Raw genomic sequence first — 19,651 nt, forward strand, 5'->3', positions numbered from 1 at the left:
TGAAGGTGTAAAGGTACTTTTCCAGTCCCAGTTTTGGGGACTGAGCAGCAAGCACCCCTATGATAAGTGTGTGTGTTCCCTTTCTCCTCTTCCTAGAACCTCCGAGACCTCTGGCTCACCTCTGCAGGCTGCGGGTACGGAAGGCCATAGGAAAATACCGGATAAAACTCCTGGATACACTGCCACTTCCTGGCAGGCTAATCAGATACCTGAAATATGAGAACACACAGTAGCCAGCCGGGAGAGGAGATGTGGCCTGCATCCAGGACCCCCTGGGGTCAGAACAAGTGTGATTTGCTGGGTCTCTGCTAGAGCTTCACCCAAATTGAGAGCAGGGTGTGTGGAGCGGATGTGGAACCCCTACTTTCAAACCGTTCCGCGGACCGCAGACCCGCTCTGCTTCTGGCTATAGCAGAGCTGGGGCAACCTGGGGCCAGGGAAGAGCTGGTCTGGGCAAGGTGGCCCAGGCAGGAATCCTGGCCTTCAGCTGGAGAACTTCTAGGAATGAGTTCACCTAGGAATCCCTTACTGGACTCTGGGTTTTCAGGCTGGGAGGGGCATCCCCAGCCCGAGTACTTCATTGACAATAAACGTTGTATACGGAATTTTCTGCCCTGTGAAGTCCTGTGCTTCAGATGCTCCGGACTTGAGGTTCTCAGCTCTGCTCCTGACAAGAGTAGGGGTTAGGTGGTGGTGGTGGGGGTGTGTGTGTGGAGGGGTTACAATACACGCAGATCCCTGAATGTGTCACCTTTGTTGGGCTCTGAAAGACTCCTGAGGGTGTGTCCTTCATGGGCCAGGAGAGAGGACTTGGTGTCTTCTACAGGTTCAATCGCCATGGAAACCAGAGTTTCATCACTACCATGGGGGTGGGGGAGGGGCTGTGCTCGCAAGTCACTTTGATACCTGCGTTGTCTTCCATCCTTCATGACCCTCTTCCTCACTCTCGCTATGGAAGTTAAACTAATAAGAAAAGCAGCCCAGAGCTGGAGATCACCAGAACAAGTACAGAACCCCAGGCTGGCTGCCATGTTCCTACGAGACAAGCAAGGCAGGCACAGGTGTGCTGTTGGCAGGAGGTGTGGGTGAGCACTGAGGCCCAGCGCTGTCATTACTGCTGTTCGAGGGCCCCTGGGACCCAGAAGCTGAGACCCCATACACAGTTTTCTCTTGGGAGCTCTTCAGTGCTCTTCCTGCTTGGCAGTGAAACTGCCTCCCAGGCCGGGTTGATCTTCAGCACCAACAGAGCAGGCTCCCAGCCCAGCCCAGCACAGCCCAGCACAGCCCAGCCTCTTTCTCCAAAGGTCTTCAGCAAGGGCCGTTTCTGACCTTTCAGAATGTAAGCAGCTGGATGAGTAGTGGCGTGATGACTCAGGCCAGCCCTGACTTTCTCTTCTGAGACTCAGTTTCTTTATCTGTATAGTGGGCTGTATGGTTCCTGATGGCCTTGTCACCTAGTTTTCACAAGTAGATTCTGATGTTTATGAGAAAAGGGAAAGACTTCTAGGCTCAGAAGGGCTAAGCAGCATCATGTCCACACCTTCAAGGTCCTGATAAGACAGAAGGAAAGGGAGGAACTTGCCTGAGCACACACGACAAAGTCCCTGTGGGGTTCGTTCCAGCTTTGTCCCTTGATGTTTTATTGGGGGAAGTCAGGAGGGAAGCTTGCATCCTCTCTCCTGGCGATGCTTACCCTCGAGGGTACAGAGGAGGCCGCTAAGCGTGGTTCAGGTCAAGGCTCCCTGCTTACATTTAACCAGGGAGCAAAGCAATCAGAGGGAGGCAGGGGCTGAGCTAAGGCACGGGCTCATTGGTCTATGAGCTGTTTGGGATATAGACAGGTGGATAGGTTACAACACTCCAAGGGTCCCCATTCAATCTAGAGTCCTACCAGGCAGCAGGTACGCATCCTTCTGCCTGAGAAACACAGGTGTTGGGCCAGGTGGTTCCCCATGGAAGCTCTAGGCAGAGGGACAGGAGGGGAGTTCAGCTACCACACTTGGCAATCACCATCTCTCTGGTGTTAGACACCCTGGCCTGGACAGCACCAAATTCCACCTTGAGCTCTCATAGATTCCTGCCTCTGTTCACAGCCCAGATGCTAAGTCTGGTCCGCGGCCTGCCCCAGTGGGCCAGTGGTGATTGGTCAGTGCTGTCATTGCGTCGCCAAGCCCAGGAAGGGTGCCAGCCTTAGAGATGCCACATAGAGCCGCCAACAGTGTCTTAGGGAATGCCGTGGTGGTAACAACAGAAGACTGGACAAATGGGGTAACCTCGACTGCCTTTGGGTTTTACTTGGGATCCAGACCAATACAAATTGGTATTTTTCTTCTTTTCTTTTCCCTCTCCCTGCTATCAGTTTATTTTGCAATGATGGAAACCAAGCCCCGGGCTCTGTGCGTGGTAGCCAATCACTCTACCAAACCCTATGTTACATTCTCAGCTGCCATCTTGCTTTCTGGTTGGGGGTGTATCTGCTGCTGCAGCTAAGGCTGCTGTTCTCTCTCCAACATCAAACTCCCCAGATGCGCAGTGTGCTTCCTATATGAGGGACTGGTTCCCTGGGCTCCTGTTGGGTCATGTCTCATTAAAGCAGCAGTTCTCAGCCCCTTTGGGGGATGATAGAAAGGGTCTTCCAAGACCACCAGAAAACATGTATTTACATTATGACTCATAACTAGCAAAATTACAGTTATGAAGTAGCAACAAAAATAATTTTATGGATGAGGGTTACCACAACATGAGGTACCCTGAATGAAGGGATCACAGTGTTAGGAAGGTCAGGAGCCACTGCATTTAAGGTTTATTATATTTGTGAATGTGAAATCATGTTTATGTACATCTGTGCGGTTTCCTATGGAGCCCAGAGAGTGTCAGATGACTTGATGTCAGATTATAGACATCTAAGCCTTCTGCTGTGGATGCTGGAAACCAAACCTGGGATTTTTGCAAGAGTAGTAAACGCTCTTAACTACTGAACCATCTCTCCAGTCCCAGTTTCTGCTTCTAAATGAAGTCTTCTGACTTTGGAAGGAATGGATCTCCAGGTACCACTGGGAAGCCAAGCCCCAGCAGGAAAACGTAGGTATACCAGGACTCTGGGACTCAGAAGCACCTGCAAACATGTGACTCTGGAGGATGGCCGATGTAGGAGTGGTGTTGGGGGACAGCGGCGTGTCCAAGGCACCTGCGAAAGTGAGCAGCTTGAAGTATGACTATTTCTAATCTGCCAGCGTGGAAGGACCTCCAGGTGCCTGAGTGTGGAAGGCAACTTCATGTAATAGGGGGATCAGACTCTTCTCTACAAACAGCCCATGTAGCAAGTCTGTGCCCAATCTCAAGACAAGTATCTTGACTAGTAGGTGGCAGGACTGGGGTGCTGAGCTCCCAGTTACACAGTCTGGAGGAGCCCGAGGACCATTGCAGTGGGCTTAGATGGTCTCTGTGATGGTGCTTTGGGGTAAAAAAAAGAGGGCAGACAGTTGCTTCTGAGCCCTCAGAGATCTCCGAGACTGAATGTAACCTAAGGACCTGCCCCTACCACATGCCAGAAAACAACTTAGGACATGTGTTGCGTCAGCATCTGTGACTCTGAAATCTTCTGATGCCTTTAGACAGAAAGATCCAGAACACTGCCCACATTTCCTTGGCCAATGGCCCCTTCCAGTGGACTCCCTGTTCTGGGGGCGGGGGTCTTGGGGAAAGGTGGGATAGAAGTGAAGAGCCACAAGCAACCTCTAGTCCTGGATGCCCAGTTAGCTAAGGACCGTCTTGGAGTCAGGCCATGAGGGAGACAGCCAGTGCGGAAGGGAAGACATCAGCATACTTGACAGAATCCCCTGGGGGGGGGGAGCAGAGGCTTGCCCAGCACTAGACTTGGCTGTGAAGAGCATAGTTTGATGAACTGTGTAGCCCATCCTCTTTAGAGCATGGCCACACCCGTGCTGGTCAGGAAGCTTGGCAATGTGGGAACTATCAGGATAAGCCTGTTCCTTTCCCCCAGCACACACTTCTGTCCAGCCACAGGCAACATTTCATTGACGTGACTGAGAGAAATCAAAATACGATTGGGTTAGTCAAAAGATTGTGCCTTTGGGGTTTGGGAGTTCTGGAATTGGGGGTTTGGTTTGGTTCACCGTGGACATATAATCAGTGCTCATGCTTAAATGAACGGTTTAGTCAAACCACCTGTCTTGGTCACATGAGACTGGCATCCCATTTGTCCTGGTCAGGACTGTGCATGACCACTCTGGCACAGCCAGGGTCCAGACACGACCTGCTTCTTCCTTCAGCCATCTGAACGGAACATCCTTCCCCAAGGTCTTCCCGCATCCCTTTTCACCTTTGTCCCCCTAGGGATTGAGCTGTGTTCCCCAGCACCCACCTCCAGACGTCTCAGAAGCCTCTGCCCACTCCCACCCGTAGCTGTTCTCTATGCTGACCCTGCATCCGGGACTATCCCACCTTCATGACACCCAAGAGGTGAAAACTGCAAAAGAAATCTTTATTTTTATTTTTTTAACTTTCTCAATATTTACAAAGAACAGAATGAACAAGTGAGATGCCCCCTCACCCCCGGTGAATGGCCAGATGAACAGGTGTGTAATGGGCAGCTGCCACACTAGGGCCCCACTGCCCAAGGTCTCCACAGGGACAGGGAGATGGATCTCCTGGAGAAAAGAGTTTCCTGTGCCTTGGTCCACAAGCTGCAAGCTCCAAATAGGTACCTGTCTGAGGTGCCTTGTCCCTGAGGCAGCCTGGCCAGACCCCTGCCCAGCTCCCTCCTCACATGGAGAGCTTGTCAGTAACCCCATCCTGGAGGCCAGAGGAGAGAGGGCTGAGGGTGTTTGGCTAGAGGTAGCCAAAGACATTGAAGATGGGAGGAGGGACGGCTGGCTTAGTCGGAATAGGCTTCAGAACTACGGGTCTGTACACTTTCGGCCCTGGGACGTCCACATCCTTGCAGAAGTGGGCCAGCTCCACAGGTGAGGCCTGGCTTTTCCTCCACAAGCCCAGACTGGGTACTGGGCCTTGAGGCAGGACCCCAGGAAGACTGGGGAAGATGGGCTGTCCATGGCACTGGAAAGGGCAGCAGCTCCAAGCATCAAGACCGCCTACCAAGGATACCCCCGACATCTTGAGTGGCTCTGCGTCAGCTAGAACCCTTGGGGACATGGGCAATGGTGCTGTCTCAGGCCCCAGGGACTCCAGACCCTTGCAATTTTTCTTATTCTCATACAGAGATGCCTCTCTGGGGCCCAGGCCCACCTCCAGCCCCATTGGGTAGCTGAGGGTGGGCCTTGGCTCCTCCCAGAATGAAGCAGGCAGCTGTCTCTTCCTCATGGGTACCTGGCCAGGCCTAGCAGCCTCTGGATTCAATCCCCGGAAGCTCTGCTCCCTAGAAAGGCACTCCTCCCTGAAGGGGGTCCCCAGGGCCTTTTCTGTGCAGCTCCCACCCCCACCGGGGCTGGATTGGGGACAGGGATGGAGGGGTAGCCGTCCAGGCCTCTCTTCAGGCCCCCTTTGCAGGTGGGGCTCTGTCACCCTGCCAGGCAGGCCCCTAGGGAGCCGAGAGTACTTCTGAGAGAAGCGCTTGAGTTGTTTCTGCAGGTACTTGCGATGGTCCACAGAGCGGCGGCAGGGTGCCGACTTGTCCAGGGCCGCCTTGATGTCACTGGACGCCAGGTTTACAAAATTCAGAAGCATCTTCACATCACTGTCAGCTGCCATCACCATGGGAACTGCGCAGGGCTTTCCATGAAGAGTGTGGGCTCTGGAGGAGAGCACGGGGCGGACCTAGGGGACACAATAGGCAGCTGGAGTCTGTCCAGGGCAGTCACACCTTCCCCAGGGCCACCAGGACCCAATGCACAAATCTCCCCGCCCAGGCATCTTTCTGTCCCAAACAGAATCCACATGGGGCTGCTGAGTCATTCAGCAACTTTTGACTATCTGAGATGAGACAGGTGGCAGCTATTCGATTCAGTCTTCTGGGGTCTGTTGCTCAAAGCTACCCAGCGAGCTACAAGTGGCATTGCTGGGGCTACATTCCCAGTTGGTCCCATCTCCCACATTATCGTGAGGCCAGTTTGCACCACAACTCACCATTCAAGTTTTTATTTTCAAAGCCAAAGAAATTCTCTAAAGGCTAAGCCCCTTTCCCCCTCCTTGGGGGTGGCCTTCCCCTCCCACCACCCCGCCCCCTCTGCAGTTCCTCACCCCCCCCCCGCCCCCCACTATCACACAGGGCCAAGCAGGATCTCTGTCTAGCACTTAATCTAGACCTGCCTTCCAGGCTCATCTCGGCTGCCGGCCGGCAGCGGGGACTCCCCTGTAGAAGCATCTGCAGCAATTTCATGCCTCCTCGGCCACCACCCACAGTACTCGCCCCTCCCCCAAGGCTCTAGCCCGCTCACGCCCTGCCCTCCACCCAGCCAGGCCAAACCACTTGGGACTCCACACTGACCGAAGGTGCAGGCCAGGGCCCCCGCCAACGTGGCCTGCAGGTTCCCCACCGTAGACCCCCGGCAAGCCTGACGAGCGGGTGTGCAGTGCAGTGAGCTCCCTGCGGGATGAGAAGCAGTTGTGCACGGCCCTTGAGTGGGCTGAATGGAGGACAAGTCCGGAGCTGGGGGGCCCTCAGGCCAATCAGGAGCGCCTCTCCAGATACAAAGCATCCCAATCAGGCGGCGGAGCCCCGGTCCCACATTCTTTGCCGTCACAAATTGTCACCATGGGGACCATCACAAAAAAAGACAGCTCCCAAATGCAATCATTTCCCGGTAAATTTCTACCCTTCAGCTCCACTCTTCTCCAGCCTCCACACCCCCCTCCTCCCCTTGACCTCAGTACCCTGGTTTCTTGAGGTGTGTGTGTGTGTGTGTGTGTGTGTGTGTGTGTGTGTGTGTGTGTGCAAAAAAGTATTCAGGATCAAGGAGGGCTGGGTGCAGTGAGACAGGCACCCAACCTTCCCCAGATACTTCAGGCCTCCAGCTGCCATGCTCCAGTGCAGACAGACAATCGGATGGGGTAAGCCGGGGTGGGCTGCCTTCCCTCTGCCCTTGAGTGTTGAGTGTGCGTTCGCTGACTCTGTCTCTGGCCTCGTGTCTCTCACCTCTTTCAACCACCCTTCCTGAAGAGTCCCCTGGGATGGATGATCGTGAGGTGCACTGATGTGGGGAAAGGTAGCCCGGCCTGCCGGGCTGGCTGAGGGGTGCTGGGATATCCATGGGAAGGGAGCCGAGGCTCTCAGGAATCTTGTCTTTATGTTTGCTTCCTCAATTGAGCTGCACAAAGCCTGAATTGCCCATTCAGTGCGGCCGGACAAAAGGGTGGCGTTGCACGGTCCCCTTGCGTTTGTAGTCAAACAGTTAGGGACTTAAATCGAGTCGTCATGATGGAGAGAGAGGTGGACAAAGCCCATAGAACTGCCATCAGCAAACATTTTCCTGTGTCATATTAGCTAGTCTCCATGGCTCCCCCTGGCCCAGGGACAATGGCACAAGTTTGCACACTTGGCTACTGTCACCGTGCCAACGCCGGCAGGCCTTCAAGCTGGGCCGCTCAGTTGGAGCAAGTGAGGAAACCCAGGCTGCCGTGGCCCTGCCCATCAAACGCCCAGAAAGAAGGTGAGGCGGCCAGCAGCCCGGTGAAGACGGCTGTCTGGGAAGTGCCCACAGGCAGGGTCTCCATGCAGGCCAGCTCAGTGGACACCCCCACCCCCACAAACCCCTTTCTCCTCCCCTTTCCGCATCTTTCTCCCACTTTCTTCTGTCCCCATCTGCATAGTGGCCCGCACCTTCACACCGCAGCCTAAATGCCAGGCAGGCATGGCTGCACGCCCTCACTTAGGAGCGGCACCGAGAGAGACACTGGCTGTGGGAATGGGACACTTGCCTAAAGTAGCCTGAGGAGACAGCCTGGGGGGCTCATGAGCTGCTGCAGCTCTAACTCCAAGAGCTCCCTGTGTCCTCTGTGCAGAACCAGAGCAGCGCAGACAAGGGTGTGCTGATGGCATCGTGACCCCTGTCATGGCGACCATCACATTTTTTTCCGCTTCCTCTGCAGCGGTGGCCTCTGAATCACTGGGGGCTGCACCGCTGCTATCTTAATTGTCAGGGATTTGGAAGGGGAAATTCTGCAGAATGCCCCAGCCCACCTTGACAGGTAAGAGAGGGCACCATCCTACATGCTCCAAGTCCTTGGGACACTCTGCTGGAGATATACTCTGGGGTCCGGTGGCCACAGGGCTAGGCCCCTGCCAGCGCCTCTCAGAACCCTGGCTGCCTACGCCCGGGTCGTGTGCATTCCATGTGCCTGGGACGACCTCCTTTATCTCCCATGCGAGCTGGGAGAGCACCTCACACATCCAGCCCGTTTCTGGTCTTGTCTGCTCCTGGTCTGTCACCTGTGGGCCTTAGTCCCTAGAAAAAGATGGCTCCCAGGGGTGCTGCGGTTGGCCGTTCAGCTTCCCGTGAGATGGCAACATGCCTGAGTCCTTTAGGCACCTCACGGTAGTGTGTTCTCCATGCTTCTCACGGTAGTGGGCTCTGTGGGCATCCGGTCTTAAAATGTCTTTCTAGGATTGCAGTAGAAAGGGATAGGATAGTTCAGTGGTGAAGCCCTAGCTGAGCACACATCAGACCCTCCAGAGTCCTTGATGGGCTCTGTCCTATGAAGGCTTGGCACCGGGAGGCTGCTTCTTTCTGAAAGCAACTGCTCTGTCCATTCCACTGAAGAGCTGCATCTTGACTGGGAATGATTTGCTCTGTTTGCTCATAGCCCAACTTTAGCAAGGTAAGGGCCGTGAGGGTTTGGCTGCAGGTTTGTCCTCGGACTGTGGAAGCAGAGGCTTCCTTGACAAAGGGCCCTTAGAGCTCCTGCGGGTAGATCCACGAGGCTGTCTTGTTTCCCCAGGGAGATGGCGCTTAAAGCAGGGGGCAAACTCCGGGTTGCACCCAGGTAGGAGTCTCTGCCAAGCTCTGCCAACGGTGAGTGAGCTGAGCAGATTGACTAAGTCAACCAGAGAGCAGAGTGCCAGCCAACCTTCCTCTCCCCCAGCTCTGCGTGCTGGGGACCCCCCCACTGCCAGTTCCGAGACCTGTACCTCAGATCTCAGCAATGAAAAAAATCCTACTCGACCTGACAGTATAAAGGAACTTGTGCTAAATGTCCCCCAGATGCAAGAATTACTCTCCAATGAAGAGCCACTGTCCATGTGCAGGCGGGAATGACAGATTCCTGCTGGCAGCAAAACCCAGTCTTTGGTTGTGACATCCCAATATGCTTCGGTCTGACAGCTGTCAACTGGAGCCAGACCTAATTTCCCCAGGAACTATATCTGCCCAGAGGGCTGGCTTACTCTGACCACCCTGACTTTGGGGATGAGTGTGGCCAATTGCTCTGACTTGGGGGGCCACATGCAAAGGCTACTTGAGGTACAGCAGCTTGCCGGAAGCTCTGTTAACAGGGGACACGCATCACAGGGTGACTTATGCAATCCTTTACGTAACGGCGGCCTTTCTATCAAAATCCAGCCTGCAGCAAGTGTCAGCCGCGATCAGCCGGAGCAGGGACGGGGAGGCTGCTGGGCGGAAGTAAGCTCCCTGGGCTGCTGGGATGAGTGCTCCCTGGGCTGCTGGGATGAGTGCTCCCTGCCCTGGCTGCCCAACTTTGTGGTTAATGATGGCCCCCGGTATGACTGTGCCCGCAGAACTGCTGGGACCTCAGGTGACCGTGGGTAGTTACAGCCTGGTGTGGACAGTCTCTGTAGCAACAGAGGCAGGGTGTTAACTAGGAGTCTCTAGTTGGTAAATGCTTTGATTTCTCCCAATATAGATCAGGGTGGATTTAACCTCACAGGCTGTATCCCTAGTATGGCAAGAGGTCAGAGATGGAGTCTGAGGCCAAAAGGCCGAGATGGCACGGCCGTCCTCTCTCCATTACACAGGGCCTCAGGAAGGCCGGCTTCTGGAAGGAATTTGACAGGCGCGAGTCTGTACACAGCAAGCCTCGTTTGCTCTCTGGTGTTGGGGAAGCAGTCAGGTTTAAGGTGGGTGGCATGCACGTGGGCGTGGCCATTGCTCATGCTTTACAGAGGTCGCTGAGACTTGAGCTATGAAACTTGGAGAAATGAGTGGCTGGGGGCGATGGCAATGAGCGGTCTCTGATTCCTCACCTTGAAGGTGGGGGAATCACAGTCCCTGGCAAGATTCACACTGCTATTAAAATCCCACCAAAAGAAGAGGCTGCCTAGTACCTAGCCGACACCCATCCCTTCTCCTTGCTTCCCCACAGAGCTGGATCAAGCTTGCTCTGCACATTGGGGCTGGTGTACATTGGTCGTTGTGGCTTTGTGCCCCAGGGTTCTGTCCCCAGTGGATCCTGGCCCCACATTCCTGGTACAGTTCTATATTCTCACCCTCAGACCTGCCGCAGACAGACACTTCACCTCGGCTGTGTCCTCTCCTGCCCTTCTCGTGCTGTGTCCTGTCCAGTCAGGGCACTGGCCAGGAATGAGAAGTCAGTTTAATCTCAACTGTCAATTCGGATTTGATTGGTGATGCCTCCAAAGAGCCTTGCGGGACAATTCCAAGGCCAGCATGGAATTTGGAATGCTTTGATCAGCTAGTGATGTCTGCCCTGAGGATGGATGGTGATGGTCTCTGGGTACCAGGTCCCTGATTCCCTCTGAAGATGATAGGATGCGAAGCTTGGTGTTTTAGTAATCCAACTCCTGCAATTTTAATCAAGCACTTTTAAGTCAAGCGGTTTTAATAGAACACTGCAGGAGGGCAGTGACTTATCCATACACACATTCCTTTAAGCAGGACCCAGATCTCTTGCTTCCCAGGGAGAGTGCACCCAGTCAATTCAACAGATTTTTGTTTTCCTTGAAATAAGGTTTTGCCATAAAGCCCAGGCTGGCCTGAAGCATGCGACTCTCTCTACTCTCTCTGACTCTCAAAGACGGGAGCTACAGGCTCAGTGACCATGCCTGACTACACACTTACTATCAGCCCAGCCAGGAATTACCCAGAGTAAATATCATATACATCTAATGGCATTCAAAAATTCCTTTTGAGATTAGCTTTGCTTTTATTTTATGGATACGATTATCTTGCCTGCACATGTACCACATGTGTGCAGTACCCATGGAGGCCAGAAGGTGGCGTTGGATCACCTGGGATTGGACATACAGATGGTTGTGAGCTGCCATGTAGGTGCTGAGAACCAGACTTGGGTCCTCTGGAAGAGCATCCAGTGCTCTCAACTGCTGAAGCATCTCTCCAGTCCCACATGTCCAATGCTATTTTATCCTCACAACTACTCTGTGGGATGGATTCCATTACTTTCTCACACTTGGCAGTCAAAACTCTCTCAAGGAGAAGAGGTGACTTATCCACTGGTTAGAGGAGGAACGAGGGAGGGTTTGAGCCCCACCTCCCTGGCTGCATATTTCTAATCGCTTTGGAGTGTCACACCAGTGACCCTGACCAGAGAGTGTGGGCACTTCGGGAGGCCGAGACAGTGAGAAGTTTAGTGTCATGGACAGGGGAGGAGGTCACTGCAGGAATGGGGTGATATAAGGTAGGAAAGAAATGTTAAGTTCCTCCTGTGTTTTGCATTCATGAGGCACATAATAAATGCTGGGTGGCTGTCTTAGTTAAGGTTTCTATTCCTGCACAAACATCAGGACCAAGAAGCAAGTTGGGGAGGAAAGGGTTTATTGAGCTTATACTTCCACACTGCTGTTCATCACCAAAGGAAGTCAGGACTGGAACTCAAGCAGATCAGGAAGCAGGAGCTGATGCAGAGGCCATGGAGGGATGCTACTTACTGGCTTGCTTCCTCTGACTTGCTCAGTTTGCTTTCTTATAGAACCCAAGACTACCAGCCCAGAGATGGTACTACCCACAATGGGCTCTCCCACCCTTGATCACTAATTGACAAAATGCCCCACAGCTGGATCTCATGGAGGCATTTCCTCAAGGGAGGCTCCTTTCCTGTGATAACTCCAGCCTGTGTCAAGTGGGCACACAAAACCAGCTAGTAGAGTGCCTGAATGAATACTTGCATAAAAAGGACAGAACATGAAGTAAAATGATCAGCTGTCTCCTGAGTGTCCCTTCGGTCCCTGACTTGAACCCTGGGCATACCATCCCCCTCAGTGGCACATTGCAAACACATGCTACCATCTCTATAGAAGGCTTTGCCTCCTGGATTAAAATTCTGTGGTAGGGTTTTAAAAGGAACAATAGTAGAAATGACCACACACCTGCTTCCAGTGTTTTCAGTGTGGTAATCTTGCTGTCTCCAGAGGCAAATAAGTACCAACCAGACTGCAATCTGGCAGAGAGGTGGCAGCCTGCAACCAGGCACCAAACACACACCGGAGAAACCAGCCGAGGACCATTAACCCTAAAGGGTCATAGATCCCGGGATATTGAGCATTACTTGGAATTAGGTGACCCTGAGACGGGTTCCTAAAGAAGAGGCTCCTTTTTATTTAGGCACCTCCCTCCTCCCCCATCTTTGTTTTTATATCCTCCTTTCTTAACACCTCCATCACTACCCCTTTCACACATGTGCTGGTGTAAAGTGGATCCCAAAACCCCACCATGCTCCTGACTATGGGAAGTGGGAAGTAAGACCTTCCCCTTGACATGGGATTTAGTGACTCTCTTCTAACAATTTTCTGTTTATTAGAAGGAAAAGTGTCTGTGCAAGTTCTAGGCAAGGTTGGATGGAGGGGTATGTGAATGAATGTGTAGAGAGTTGAGGGGACATGTAGGTGTGTAGATGGATGGACAGATTGGTAAGCATGTATGTATGTATGTGTAAGTGGATGAATGAATGGATCAATGGGTGAGTAGGTGGGTAAGTGGATAGATGAATGGATGGAAGGGTGGGTGAGTGGATAGATGAGTAGATGGATGGAAGGAAAGGTGGATGGAAGAATAGGTGAGTTGGGTCAGTGAGTGGATGGATGGAAGGATGCATGAGTGGGTGGATGCATAGATGGCTGGCTGGCTTGATGGATAGATGGAAGGATAGAAGGATGGGTGAATGGGTGGATGGATGGATGAGTAGATGGATAGATAGGTGAGTGGGTGGATGAATGGATGGAAGGATGAGAAGAAGCACCGAGAAGCACCACAGGAGGGGACAAGTGGCCTCTGAAGTCACACAGGGCAGAACAAGAGGCCTCTGAAGTCAAACGGGGCGAGGAAGGGGGCCTCTGAGGTCACGCGGGGGTGGGCCTCTGACGTCACACGCCTGGCTTCCGGTCTTAGCCCCGCCTCTCACCACCTGGGTGGCCACCCTGAGCCCCTTCAGTTCTTCCTGTCAGGCTGTGGTCCCCTAGCCTGTTCTTGGAGGATTTGAAGGCAAGGCACACAGAGAGCTTGTTTCCGGGCAGGATTATCTCTGGCACCGGTCAGAGCCATCCACGAATCCATCTCATTTGATGAGGGAACATGCTGAGTTGTACAGCGACTTTCATTAAGCAACTCGGTGGGCTGATAGAATCTTGCTTCTCAAGACCTACTGTGTCTTCCCCTCCCCCGCCCCGTCTTTTTTCTTCCTTCTCTCTTTTTTTCGAAAATATATTTTTTCATATAATATATTCTGATTACAATTTCCCCTCTCCCAAATCCTCCTAAATCCTCTCTCAAATCCACACCCTTTCTGTCTCCCCTTAAAAAGAAAACATTCATCTAAATAATAATAAAATAAAACAACTCCCTCTCTTCTGAACCCACCTTCACAATTCTCTTCTGTGTGCTCAGCCTTGGCTAGCCACAAGACGGCGCCCACGGGATCACTCAAGTTTTCCTGGCACCTGCAAGCTCCTGGCTTGCCAGGCCAGCAAGTCCCTCAGTTCTTTCCCAGACAAGCATGGTGGCAGAAGATGACATGGTTATAACCAGCTGGATCAGTACGACAGACTGATAATCCCAACTGCTTGGAAGGCTGAGTCAGGAGGGTTTCAGGTCCAAGATCTGCCTGTCTCCAAATAAAATGTAAGAAGTTGGTTATAACAATGGGAGAGTTCCTGCCTAGCATGTGAGAGATCCCCAGAAAATAGACAAAATAGCAGAACAGCCACACGGCTTATTTCCATGTGCTGCTTGGAAGCAGGAAGAAAACCCGAGAGCTGAGGCTTGGGGCTGTCCTGAAAACTGCTGATCCTGAGATGAGCCTTAGGAGATGCCAAGCAGTCAGGAAGGTAGAATCTGCAGTTTCTAAGCAACCAACAGAAGCCAGTAGAGGGCGCTGTGATCTTTTCTGAGCACAGCCTGGCAGCTGCAGACTGGGTCAAAGGGAGTCCATACTCCTGCCGGTAGGGGAGCCTCATTCTCCCGACCCCAAGCTGGAAAGCTGAGCATGGAAGGCGGGAAGCACACAGCTCTTGGGGTTAGTGAGACCCAGAGGCAGCATTATGGGGCTCATGAAGCAGAGAACGGGGTTCAAAATAGGATGCCCGAGAATGGACCAGCATTGTCTGTGAAGACAAGACAGAGCATCATCTCCTTTTCCCACAGCAGCCCTAAACAGACTGTTCCTGCGCCAGCTCCATCACATTCCCTGGAGAAAGGAGTTACACAGGGACCATGTTAAGCCCTCAGACAGGGCTGAAGCACATCTCCAGTATTTCAACAGCTGGAAAGGATCTTGATTATCACAAACACAGCAATGGGCTGGAGAGATGGCTCAGCAGTTAAGAGCACTAACTGCTCTTCCGAAGGTCCTGAGTTCAAATCCCAGCAACCACATGGTGGCCCACAACCATCTGTAATGAGATCTGATGCTCTCTTCTTGGGTGTCTGAAGATAGATACAGTGTACTTAGATATAACAATAAATAAATCTTTAGGTCAGAGCAAACAGAGGTCCTGAGTTCAATTCTCAGCAACCACATGATGGCTCACAACCTGCTACAGTGTACTCATATACATAAAATAAACAAAATTTTAAAAACAAACAAACAGGGTAATGCCAGGCTGAGGGCATGCCTATCTAGATGTGTTGTGAGTCACAGCAGCCATTTATATCTGCTTACCAGGATACAAATGTTTCATCGGAAAGGACCTGGGGTTTGGCAGAGACACATGGAGACAGGTGGTCCAGGTCACTTCTGGGCTGGTCCTTCATGGTGCACCTGGCCTAAAAGATGGCTCCCAAGTATAACGAGCCCTAGACGTCTAGCAGCATCCCTGGTCTTAAGTGTCTCAGTTCCCCCCTCTCCCTCTCTGTTTCTATCTCTACCTCTTTGTCTCTCTCTGGGTCTCTGTCTCTCTCTTTCTCTGTCTTTGTCTGTCCATCTGTCTGTCTCTCTGTGACTTTGTCTCTCTATCTCTGTTTCTATTTCTGCCTCTTTGTCTCTGTCTCTTTGTTTCTGTCTCTGTATTTCTCTTTGTGTCTCTCTCTGTGTCTGTCTGTCTGTCTCTCTCTCAGACACACACACACACACACACACACACACGCACAAAGAGGTGTTTTCTCTATGTCCACCCCACTACTACAGATGCACAGCAGGTTAGCAGGTTAGCCCCTCCCACTTTGCTCCAGCCACCTGGTTCTTCTCTGCAGGCAACCCCTGATTCCACCTCTGGGGCTCCTTCTAGGAAGAATGGGAAAGCCTCTGAAGGGTGAGACTCCCAGCTGGTGTATGCTTGCACACAGTGGAGCACACTTTTCTGATCACAACTCCGTGCCAGGCTTGCCTGAATTTATGCCCACAGTCAATCAGACCATCAATGGCCATTACTCAAAGAGACAGGCTCTTGGCACCTCTGGACCCTGTCACTTTAAATACCTGGAAGGGTCTGTTTGTTAGGTTAGGTATCATATCGTTAAGAGCAGCGCTCCGTCATCAAAGTCTGTGGTGAGTCATTTCTCCCTGAATGATTAACAAAAGATTTAAAGCTATTTTGATCTAAAGAGCAAACATTTTAGGAATCTTTTTAATGTCATGCAACAGAAACAGTCTCAGCCTGTGGTGAAGAAAGGGGAGACCTCATCGGCTTTTAAACACCAAGAAGTCCAATGTAGAGTAGATTGCAGGTACGCCTGGCTCCAGAATTCAGTGTCCCCAGAACCAGCCTCCTGCCTGACTCTCCCCAATGCCAGACCTCCACAGGCTAAAATCCTAGGGCACATTGGGAGTACCACAATTCTATTCCTGCCTCACCTCATGTTAGGCTTAAGGGTTAAAATGAGATTTTCATTCCCAGGAGTGTAAGGGTAAAATGTCCTCTTAGTTCAACCAGGCTAAGCTGCAGTACCTAGATCTCAAAATTATGCTCCTGTCCCTCTGGCTGAAATGAAAAAAAAAAAAAAAAACAAAAAAAACGAAGTTTTACAGCCCAGGGGGACAGCACGAAGGTGTTCTTGCCTCTTCCCTAGCAGCTGTCCAGGGAGGGCTATTCCGTTCCTTCCCTATGTGGTTCCTGGGCCTGCACACTCTCTGAGGGCTATGTTTGGGGTTTTTGCGTCGTCTTTCTTCTCCCCCCTCTCCTTCTTCACCCTTTAAAAAAAGCATTCTTAGTTTACAGATGAGGCATCAGCTTCACAAGACTTAGCTTACTGTCCCTGCTTTGGGGCTCTGATGTCACATTCATGGAGTCAAGGGCAGGGAGAAGGAAAACGGGTCTTTCACCCACTCCTTGCAAGCCTCAGCCTTGACGTGGTTGTATGCAGCACACCCACCTCTGATCCTTGAGGGAGGCTCCTGACCCCAAGGTGTCCTGACTCCAGCCTGGGAAAGAATGGTGCCCACGGACACATCCTAATGCTCTGCACAAACAGTTTAACTCAAAACAGTGTGATCTATTATTTGCCACCTGGGCTTCTCTATTGTCACTAAATTTCCCAAAAAGAGAATAAGGACGAAAAGCAGACAGGACTCCGAGCACTACCAGCCTGGCCTCGCGGACATTTGGGCGGACCAAGACTTGCCCTTGCCATTTTCCGGAGCAGTTCAGTGCGGATGAGGTTGCCGACTTATCCCAGGTCACCCAAGGTCCCTGTCCTGGTCTCACCTCCAAGGGCATTTTTGGAATGGAGGATGAAACTAACTGGCGTTCTTTGGTGCTGGCAAACAGAACAGAAGAGGTTCTGCCCTTGCGCGGCTGAGCGGGTGATGGGCTCATGGGCTAACGTGACCGTTATCACGGTAGTGAAGATGTGGAGCTTGACTGGGCGGGGCCGCACGCTGGCCACGCCTCTTTTCGTGTCTAGTATGATTTGGTGACTATCTTCTCAAGCCCTGGCAGATGCCAGCCAGAATCAGCTCACTATCGCTACCTTTCCTGTCCTATGAAGCAGGGGACAAGAGACAGCAAAGCCCAGACTTGCAAAAGAATGATCTTATCTTTGCAAAGTGTAGTTGTGTGTCCCTGTTGTAACACAAAAGGTTTTCAGAGCCGAGAGGGTCCCCAGAGACTGAATTCCTATTCCACGTCTACATTTGGAAACCAAGACCCAGAAAAGCCCTAAGTTGCTTGAAGCCAATCAGTTTTGAATGGACAGTTCTAGATTTCTAAACATTATCACATGGAAGAGACCCCTAAGATCGTTGACACATCTGTGAGTCTGTGTCTACCATAAATAAAATGGGATTACCTTTTGGCTCAGACTGCTTGCTGTGTCAGAGGGCTCAGGTTTTAGCCTAAGGCTACCTGACTGCAATTTCCAGTACATCCACCAGGTGGCCCAGGCACTGCTAAACTGGGCTTTTGGTCCAAAGATGCTGTCTCCTCTTCCAGTCGTTAAGGGAGTGGAGTGAACCCTTGTCTGCTTAACTCCCATTCAAATTTAATCAGAACAACAAGGGAAATTCACATCTTAAAAGTCCAGGGACTCGGTGTCGTAATGAACGGGTGCTGGACAGAGAGGCTGGGATGTGTCTTTTCAGCCCAGACACAAGCGGGCATATTCACCTCAGAGCTCCTTGACCCAATGCTTCACAGATCTGTGATGCTGGCAAGAGTCTCTGAGGCAGCATCAGGTCCCAGGTGCTCTGGGCATTTATCAGCAAGGCACTGCCCAGGTGCAGCCCTAGGGAGTCAAATACTGACAGTGTGAGGGAAGGAACAACACAGGAGATACCTAAGCTTCCCCCGGCCATTTGAGCAGGACATGGGGAACCACACAGGAGTCCTAGGCCACAGCCCGGCAAAATCCTGCCTTTGTCATCTGCCTACCCTGGGAGGTGGGGCAATGTTGCTGCGATACCTCACACACCAAGGTCCCACTGTCTGCAGTTACCTCTCTGCCTGGGAGGAGGGGTGTGGCATACTGGGTACAGTGACTGCCGTGGCTGCTGTGGAAGAGTGTGTAATGAAGTTCTTGTTATGAAGACTCTCAGCTAGAAGACGATGCTTATCCGTGGCTCATGTATGGAAGAAGAGACTTCAGGATGGTCCTATGTAAACATCAGGTGACAATCTTTCTGGAATGTTCTGGGCTGCACTTGGAACCATCCCAGAGAGAACTGGGAGCAGACGTCCCCTTAGGATGGCCCTGGGACAGCAGAAAGGGCTGTGTGTTTTATTTGTATTAAAACTACTCCAAGGTTTAAGGAGCAGCTCTTGGGTGTGGGGAGGGTGTGGGGGAGGAGGCTCTTCAAGGGCGAGGAAAGGACACCAGGTGAAGATGGCAGGGGGAAGAGGCTGTAGGGCTGAGGAGAACAGATCTGTGGGCAGCTGGCAGGGAGGGTGTCACGTGCAGGGGGTTGTCAAGGACCTGAACTTCGGAGCACTTTCCAAGCCCCACTAAGTGGGCAGGCTTGCTCAGAGATGCCCAGGGGGACCATTGCTGTCACCCTGGGGTCTCTAGTAGAGGGGATGGCAGCAGAGGTGGGAAGAAATACCAGATGCCGGATGTGCTTGGGGTGTGGTGTCCCTGGGACACAGAAATCAGTGGGAGCAGGGTAGACAGCCTCTGTGGGCTTGGGCTGAGGGCACAGGACTCTGGAATGCAGTCTTGGTGAATCCAGATGGGGACGAGAACATGTGCCTTGGTGGGAACCGTTAGCTACTGGCATGTGTGTGTGGACGGAAGGGGAGAGATGAAAAAGGGGACGCCAGCCCATGATGGGGGTGGGGAGGGCGATGGCTGGACCACGGGGAGCACAAGCAGGGGCACAGACAACACAGGTGCCAGTAAGGAGCAGTCCTGGAGCCAGTTCTGCACATGATCTCTGTCCTCTCTGCCTTAGTTGCCTTCTTTCTGTCATACGAAAGGGGCCAGGTAAGATGGCTGCACACATCCCTTCTACTGTGGGCCTTCCAGAATGATCTATCACAGAGATTCTTTATAGAACTAATAAGGACATGGGACAATGTCTACCTGAAGGTGATGGGAGGATGGGGAGCCAGGTGCCAGAGCTCCGGGATGCTCTGCTGTGCTCTCCCCCCCGCCCCCTCCCCTGCTTCTCTCTTGCTTTCTCCATAACGCAGCAAGTCCTCCATGAGTGCCTGCGGTAGAAATGAGAAGTGGCTGGGCTCAGTCCAGCTCTTGTCCTCCCAGCATCCCCGGGAGACTCATTCCCAGCATCAACCGCTTCCTCTTAACTGTGGCCATGACCCAAGCTTTATGACAGACTCAGATGTCAGGTCGGCATTAAGCGTCTGGCCGGGCTGACC

The 19,651-nt window shown here is 52.3% G+C and overlaps 2 protein-coding genes across 5 annotated transcripts in view; one reads left to right on the forward strand and one right to left on the reverse strand.

Annotated features, from left to right (window-relative positions):
• The window catches only part of Asb2 (ankyrin repeat and SOCS box containing 2), a 34,676-nt gene extending 34,071 nt beyond the window's left edge, over window positions 1-605 (forward strand). For all 4 annotated transcript variants that reach the window (XM_052185177.1, XM_052185178.1, XM_052185179.1 and 1 more), the window contains one exon: window positions 97-605. In XM_052185177.1, coding sequence (XP_052041137.1) covers window positions 97-233 — 137 coding nt within the window. In that variant the 3' untranslated portion in view covers window positions 234-605. The remainder of the gene's footprint in view (window positions 1-96) is intronic.
• Window positions 606-4,851: 4,246 nt separating this feature from the next.
• Fam181a (family with sequence similarity 181 member A) lies at window positions 4,852-5,733 on the reverse strand. Its single transcript, XM_052186703.1, has one exon. The coding sequence runs from the start codon at window positions 5,728-5,730 to the stop codon at window positions 4,852-4,854; it is 879 nt and encodes a 292-aa protein (XP_052042663.1). The 5' UTR covers window positions 5,731-5,733.
• Between the last annotated feature and the right edge of the window lie 13,918 nt (window positions 5,734-19,651).

The sequence above is a fragment of the Apodemus sylvaticus genome, chromosome 6 (genome assembly GCF_947179515.1).
Source record: "Apodemus sylvaticus chromosome 6, mApoSyl1.1, whole genome shotgun sequence".
Taxonomy (NCBI): domain Eukaryota; kingdom Metazoa; phylum Chordata; class Mammalia; order Rodentia; family Muridae; genus Apodemus; species Apodemus sylvaticus.

What these genes read in the sequence shown, in the direction of transcription:
- Fam181a (XM_052186703.1), bottom strand. Translation starts at nt 5,730, where the DNA reads ATGGCAGCTGACAGTGATGTGAAGATGCTTCTGAATTTTGTAAACCTG.